We start from the raw sequence: 7,070 nt of genomic DNA, 5'->3' as shown, positions 1-7,070 counted from the left end.
GATTGTGATATAATCTGTCTTTAGATTGTAAAATCTAGATGGTAGAATCGACATGTTTATTTTCGATTCTAATTTTAAAATCAGAAGCCTAAAATTATAATAAAAAACAAACTGGTTCTTAACTTTTTTAAAAAAATTATAAAAGTGTAGTTACTAGTACGACTCGCTCAATTTTTAGGCCGGTCCGTTTCTAGCTGCTGGGCAGTCTACTTAGAAAGTAGGCTATGGATTAGTACTAGTAAAGCATTGCTGCTGTTCTCTTCCTCTCTAGGGAAACGAGAACAAAAGGATGGATGGAATGGAACGGGGGAGTTACTCCATTATTGGTTTCTTCTCCACCCTGTCGTGACTCGTGAGAAAGGAACTCTGCAAAGATTTGCTCCTTTTCCTTTGGTCCTGTTTTTGTTGGTTCTTCCTTTGGCTTCAGAAAATGTATGCATGTCTGAACATGGAGCTGGCGGGTTGTGTGAGATAGGGAGTGATCAGAAGAGGCGATGGTTTTCTTGCTGCTACAGTTAATCCTCGTGGCATTCGTCTGCAAACTATCGAACTTCTCTTGTTGATTTCTCTTGTTCTCCCTTTTGTGTTCTTTTTGGGATACTTGGACACAGCAACGAAGATGATGGAGGTGACAGGAGGAGCCTTAAAGAAAGAGCAAGAAGAGAGCGTGGTCGACATAGACAGTGGTGAGGAGGAAGCCGAGAACGTGGTGAAGAGGAGGAGGAGGAGGAAGAAGGCATGCGATCCGCACAGGAAGAGGGCATGCGTGGATTGCACGAAGATGTGTTCCCAGATTCATGGCCGAGCTACTTGGTCCTCCTCAGGGAGGTCTTCCAGCAAGGCGCGACCGATTCCAGCAGTGCCGTCCTTCTTCAAAGTCATGATGGGCTACTTCTCTGAGAACATGGTAGTATGAGTTTTTGGTTCATATTATCTCAATGTACATTTTAAGCAAGTCCTAGGACTGACCACAAAAATCAGTGTAAAGTAGACAGCACAGATCGTGGTGAACAACTTCTCTTGATGCTATAAACTATCTGAACCATGTATTTTACACATGCAGGATATACCACCCCCATTTGCCAAGACAATCTTGGATCTATCAGGCTCCAATATTTATCTTGAAGATGCATTTGGGCTCCGTTGGCGCGTGCGGTTGTGCTTGCGCGACGGTGTTTTGTCATTTGGGCATGGATGGAAGAACTTTGTGCTGGATCATGCCGTCAGCTGTGGCGAGTTCCTGGTGTTCAGGCAGATCGCCAGGTCGGTCTTCACTGTGCAAATGTTTGCCCCATCAGCTGTTGAAAGGCTGTATCCCTGTGAGAGGAACAAAAGGCAGAGCCGGAAGAGGAAGCCCAGAGAGGAAACAAGCTCTCTCAGTATCCAAACGGTGAAGAAAAACAAGAACAATGTGGAAAGCTGTAAAAAGAAACAACGTATTGATCTCCGAAATGATCTGGGCCCGAGCGACTGTAAAATGTCAGTTCTTGTTTGCGTTGACGACTCTGATGTTCCCAATTCTGCATCTGAACTAAAATGTTCTGAAACATCAGTGAAAGCACCGGAGGTAGGAGCTGCAGAATCACAAGAAGTTTCTGAGGTCTCTTTAAGACATCAAGGCATAGTTCAGAAGGTGTTTGATGGAGAGACTGAAACAGCAGACGACTGTACAATCTTTAAAGAAAAAGAAAAAGAATGCAATGCTACTGTCAGGGTGCACCCAACTTCTGTTGCAACTGGACAACAACCACCGGAAAGCATTGTTGTAGCTGGCTTATCTGTTACTCCTAACACAAACAATACGACGAATATGATGATGGATGGTAATGAGTCGACGCACGCGGACCAAAATAGGCCATTTCAACTTCACCGTGCATTGGCTCTAGAAATTGAGAATGGTGAGGGCTCTAATTTGCCAACAAATGTTGATGCTAGTGAACCTTTGGCTATGATGGATCTTAATGAAGTGAGTATGCATGATATATTTTTGTCAGCTGATATATACGAATTTGAGAGTGATCTATGTAATCCAGAAGCATTTTCAGTTGATCTGAATATGGAAGGGCCAAATACTAATGGCCAAACTTCAGGTTTCAGTTGCCCTGAGAATAACTCAAACAATCGCCATTCCTCCATCGGAGTTGGTCAGCATTTGATGATGTTAGAAACATTGTCATGCACCGAAAATAAAGAGATGACTGATACACCGGGAACATGTACAGGTGCTGTCAATGTTCCAGCGCACGGCATAGACATCAACGCGTTGCCCTCCAATGAGCCATCATCATTTGGAGAGAATTGTTCTCCTCCCACTGATGCTGAAGTGCCTTCTAGTGAATGTGCACTAACCAGATGTAATAAGGAGAAATGCAATATTTTGTTCAACCAAGCAGCACAAAAAAAAGGTTGGTAACCTGCACTCCTTTTTCTTAAAGAGTTTCTTCTAATCTTTTGTTGTGAACAAGATATATAAATATTCCTTTTCTTTGTATTTTCATGTTTACTGATTAAACTTATTGAGCAACCATAAAGCTTCAGGATTTGTTCCAGATAAACCGCAAGATGATCAGGTTAACATGCAAGATAGTACAGGACAGAATGCTGCTGAAATCATGTCAAGTAGATCAAAGCCTCTGCAAACTGGTATTACAGACAGAATGCTTCCACTTGATGCATGTTAACTTTCACAAATACATCACATAAAATCTATTTCATGAATCTGGATTCAATGTACAGTAAATAACTCTGGAGGCCTCCAAAGTAGAAGCTTTGAATCAGGTGGTGTTCTTGCACTTGAAGCAAACAGCGGGAAGTTTTGCATTGCTGTACCCACACCAGATCAAACTTGGCTTGTGAGTAGCCTTAACTAATTTTTATTTATTTACTATTGAGGGGGGCAGTTACACTCTTGAATTATTTCCTCATTCGTAAGTTTACCAAATTCATGATTTAAAACCATTAAAATATCTGAAGCACGTCTCCCAGTTATGAACCTAAGCCTTAGAAGATGGCGAAATAACGTCTGGTTAATGGATTACTATAATTGAGCACAATAGGCCAGGTCTAGCTGATAACAGAGGACAGTCATGGTGTTGAATTCCTAGTTGTTGATAGGAACTAAGAGGCAAAAAGTTTCTTTACCTAGCCTGACAATACTAGAAAATTATTCTTTAAAAAAATGAACTCTGAATTTTCACCGTCCAAAGTTCAGCTAAGCAGCATGGAGCAATGGACTAACTGCTCGATCTCTCTGTTTGTATTTCTTTCCTACATGAGAAAATGTTTGATTGATGTGAGCTTACCATTCTGCACCATCGTTCTAAAAAAAATCTTCTTACAGGAGCTCCCCGGTCGGCTACCGGCTCTTCCAAGAACGAAGAAACAGGGAAGGAAGGTTGTAGTGCTCAAGGACCCATGCATGAGACTCTGGCCTGTGCTGTACCAGTGCACCCCAAGGTTCAACGGCTTCATCAGTGGGTGGGTTGACATCAGCAGGGAGAACAACCTGCAGGAAGGCGACACCTGCGAGTTTGAACTCAGCGGTCACTCTGAACTGTCGTTCCAATTGCGCATGCCCAATGCGCAGTAGCCATTGTTACCCAGCAAGTTGATCATATCTGCCATATTTCATAAGCAGCATTCCTATAGTTGTTCTTGTGATCTGTGGCCGATCTGTTCCTTAATCATGTAAGGAGCAACTATGTAAACTTCTGTCAACATGAAAATATTGCTGCTTTCTGGCTCATATTTTGCATGTTCAGATTATTCATGCATGGTAAGTGTAGAGAGGTAGAAGAATGGTGCAAGACACCACAGCCTAATAGACCGGGATGCATTTCATATATAGCCGGTTAGGAGCCTAGGTTAGGAAGTTTACAGGAGCCTAATCAGGGGGCTACGCTAGGCAAGATACAGGTATACGTGGCAATGAAATAAATCCCAATTAAGAGGACTATACATGGCAATGCAATAAGGGTATACAATTTCTTCTAATACCCACCCGCAGTCGCAGCGGGAGGATCTCAGACGCAGAGACTGGCCTGAAAATCCTTGAAGAGCTGTGTCGGCAGGCCTTTAGTCATTATGTCCACGAACTGGTGGGAGGTGGGCACATGAAGCACTCGGACCTCTCCAAGAGACACCTTGTCGCGGACAAAATGGATGTCGATCTCAATGTGCTTCGTACGCCGGTGTTGAACAGGATTGGTCGACATGTAGACAGCGCTGACATTGTCGCAGTAGACAATAGTCGCCGAAGCAAGAGGAACATGAAGCTCCTGGAGGAGTTGCCGCAGCCACCAGCACTCGGTGACGACGTGAGCAACAGCTCGGTACTCAGCCTCTGCACTGGAACGGGACACCGTGGTTTGTCTCTTGGAGGACTAGGAGACGAGGTTGTTGCCGAGGTAGACGCAGTAGCCAGAGGTGGAACAGCGAGAGTCAGGGCAACCTGCCCAGTCAGCGTCTGAATAGGCGGTGAGGGAAGTCACTGTGGAGACGCCGAGGTGAAGGCCGAAGTCGATGGTGCCCTTGACGTATCACAGGATACGTTTGATCAACGCGAGATGGGGCTCACGGGGATCATGCATGAAGAGACAAACCTGTTGAACAGGATAGGTCAAGTCTGGGAGAGTGAGTGTCAGGTACTAGAGAGCGCCCGCAATGCTACGGTAGTTGGAAGGGTCAGCCACCGGAGCACCATCATGGCCGGAGATCTTGGCATGAGTGTCCACAGGTGTTGTGGTGGGGTGACACTCAGCCATGCCGGCACGGCGTAGAATATCGACAGCGTACTGGCGCTGGGAGAGGAAGAGTCCATCAGAGGATCGCGTGACAGAGATGCCGAGGAAGTGATGCAGATCACCAAGGTCTGTCATCGCGAACTTTGAGTGTAGCATGTCGATGAGGCGCTGAAGCAAGTTACTCGAGGAGGCGGTCAGCACGATGTCGTCGACGTAGAGCAGAAGGTAAGCCATGTGGCCACCGTCTCGTAGAACGAAGAGAGACGTGTCTGAAGTGGAGGCGACGAAGCCGAGACGACGAATGTATGTGGCGAACCGCTGGTACCATGCTCGAGGAGCCTGCTTCAGACCATAGAGTGACTTTTGTAAAAGGCACACGTGGTCAGAGTGAGCAAGGTCGACGAAGCCGAACGGCTGCTGGCAGTAGACGGTCGTATCAAGAGTACCATTCAAGAAGGCATTCTTGACATCGAGTTGGTGTATGGACCAGGAGCGCGATGCAGCAATGGAGAGAACAGTCCGGATGGTAGCTGGTTTGACCACTGGACTGAACGTCTCATCGTAGTCGAGGCCGTGTTGCTGTGAGTACCCATGAACGACCCAGCGAGCTTTGTAACGCGCAAGACTGCCGTCGAAGTGGTACTTGTGCTTGTAGATCCACTTTCCGGTGACGATGTTTGCGCCCTGTGGGCGCGGTACGAGGCGCCAAGTTTTGTTGTCGATGAGGGCCTTATATTCCTCGGCCATTGCAGCTCGCTAATTAGGATCGGCGAGGGCGCTGCGGTAGTTTGCCGGAATGGCAGAGACCGAGGAGTTGATTGCAGCGAGGGACAAGCGGTCGACTGGTTTGACGATACCGGCGCGTGCGCGGGTGATCATCGGATGGTCACCGATGGATGGCCGCGGCACAGTCCCGTGGAGCGACTGCGTGTTGGCTGCTGGTGGAGCTGCTGGATTAGTTGCAGCTGGTGGGGACGGCAGAACCGGCGACGTGCCAGGTGCAGAGGCGCCGTCTGGCACTACCGTGCGTGGCCTTCTGGAGTAGACCAGGGGGTCGAGCTGATGTTGTGAAGACGGGGCAGTGCCGTGCTCGATGTTGGGGCAGGTAGCGTGCGCCGATGAGGAGGAGCTGAGCGGTACGTCAGCTGGAGCGAGCGCGGTACTGAGCAGGTGAACCAGCGGGTGTTCATCATCTGCGGGTAATGGAGCGACTGCTTGAGCGGAGCGCGCTTGCTCGCTGGTGGATGGAGCATGCGCTGGAGACCGTTGGCCGCCGGAGTGGTCTGGAACTTCCAAATCCAGTGGTGCTGCTGTGGCAGCAGTGCGAAGCACCGGCACGGCTGGGTGATCGATGTTGTCTTCAATGAGGAAGTCCAGGGATGCAGTCGCAGGAGCGGCCGGTGGACCTATGACAGGATTAGCAAAAGGAAACGACAATTCGTCGAACACAACATGGCGTGATATGATGATCCGGCGTGTGGAGAGATCAAGGCAGCGATACCCCTTATGAGAGGTAGGGTAGCCTAAGAAGACACACGCGGCGGATCGGGGGGCGAGTTTGTGAGGGGTGGTGGAGATCAGGTTTGGATAACAGAGGCACCCAAACACGCGGAGATGACCATATGTAGGAGGGGTACGATGGAGTTTTTCAAAGGGAGTAATGTTCTCTATGGCGGAGGATGGGCGGCGGTTGAGGAGGTAAGTAGCCGTGGCGAGAGTCTCGGTCCAATAGGAAGAAGGCATATTGGCATGCAGTAGAAGTGTACGGGTGACGTTGTTTAGAGTGCGTAGAGCGCGTTCGGCCTTGCCATTTTGCTGTGAGGTATAAGGACAAGAGAGGCGAAGGAGAATGCCGTGGTTGGAAAAGAATTGGGAGGAGGTGTTATTTACAAACTCCTTTTCATTGTCTGCTTGTATGGATTTCAAAGGAAGGCCAAATTGTGTGGTGACATAGTTGAAAAAGTGTACGATGTGCTGATGTACTTGTGATTTGTTGGTGAGAGGATAAGTCCAATAGAAATGGGAGAAATCATCTAGAATCACCAGGTAATATTTGAAACCAGAGTTGCTAATAATGGGAGATGTCCATACATCACAATGAACTAATTCAAAGGGAACTGATGTATGTGAACTAGAGTTTGGAAATGGTAAGCGAACGTGTTTGCCGAGCTGGCAGGCATGGCAAACGGTGTGGCCTACTTTATTACAAGAAATGAAAGATGATTTATTTAAAGTGTCTAGAGCAGCAGAACCGGGGTGACCGAGACGCTGGTGCCAAATCGAGGATGAAGTGGCGAGGTTGGCTTGAGCTGCAGTGGAGGTGGCGGC

At 47.8% G+C, this 7,070-nt stretch overlaps 1 protein-coding gene across 2 annotated transcripts; it reads left to right on the top strand.

The window, feature by feature from the left end:
* The first annotated feature begins 200 nt into the window (after positions 1-200).
* On the top strand, positions 201-3,882 carry LOC133926848 (B3 domain-containing protein Os01g0905400-like). Of its 2 annotated transcripts, none has more exons than XM_062372995.1 (6): positions 201-514; positions 612-907; positions 1,064-2,405; positions 2,551-2,643; positions 2,737-2,852; positions 3,341-3,882. In XM_062372995.1, exons 1-6 carry the CDS (start codon positions 439-441, stop codon positions 3,587-3,589), a joined length of 2,172 nt encoding a protein of 723 aa, XP_062228979.1. In that variant the 5' UTR covers positions 201-438; the 3' UTR covers positions 3,590-3,882. The 2 variants fall into 2 exon arrangements, with proteins under 2 accessions (XP_062228979.1, XP_062228971.1); XM_062372987.1 differs by having other exon boundaries at positions 2,533-2,643.
* Positions 3,883-7,070: the final 3,188 nt, after the last annotated feature.

This window comes from Phragmites australis, chromosome 1 (genome assembly GCF_958298935.1).
Source record: "Phragmites australis chromosome 1, lpPhrAust1.1, whole genome shotgun sequence".
In the NCBI taxonomy this organism is placed as follows: domain Eukaryota; kingdom Viridiplantae; phylum Streptophyta; class Magnoliopsida; order Poales; family Poaceae; genus Phragmites; species Phragmites australis.
The sequence above is the reverse complement of the archived record's forward strand: the minus strand, read 5'-3'. Positions and strand labels throughout refer to the sequence as shown.

Coding starts and splice junctions, on each gene's coding strand:
- LOC133926848 (XM_062372987.1), top strand. CDS start 439: ATGTCTGAACATGGAGCTGGCGGGTTGTGTGAGATAGGGAGTGATCAG. Junction 515..611: donor ATGGTTTTCTTGCTGCTACA/GTTAATCCTCGT, acceptor ACTTGGACACAG/CAACGAAGATGATGGAGGTG. Junction 908..1,063: donor GCTACTTCTCTGAGAACATG/GTAGTATGAGTT, acceptor TTACACATGCAG/GATATACCACCCCCATTTGC.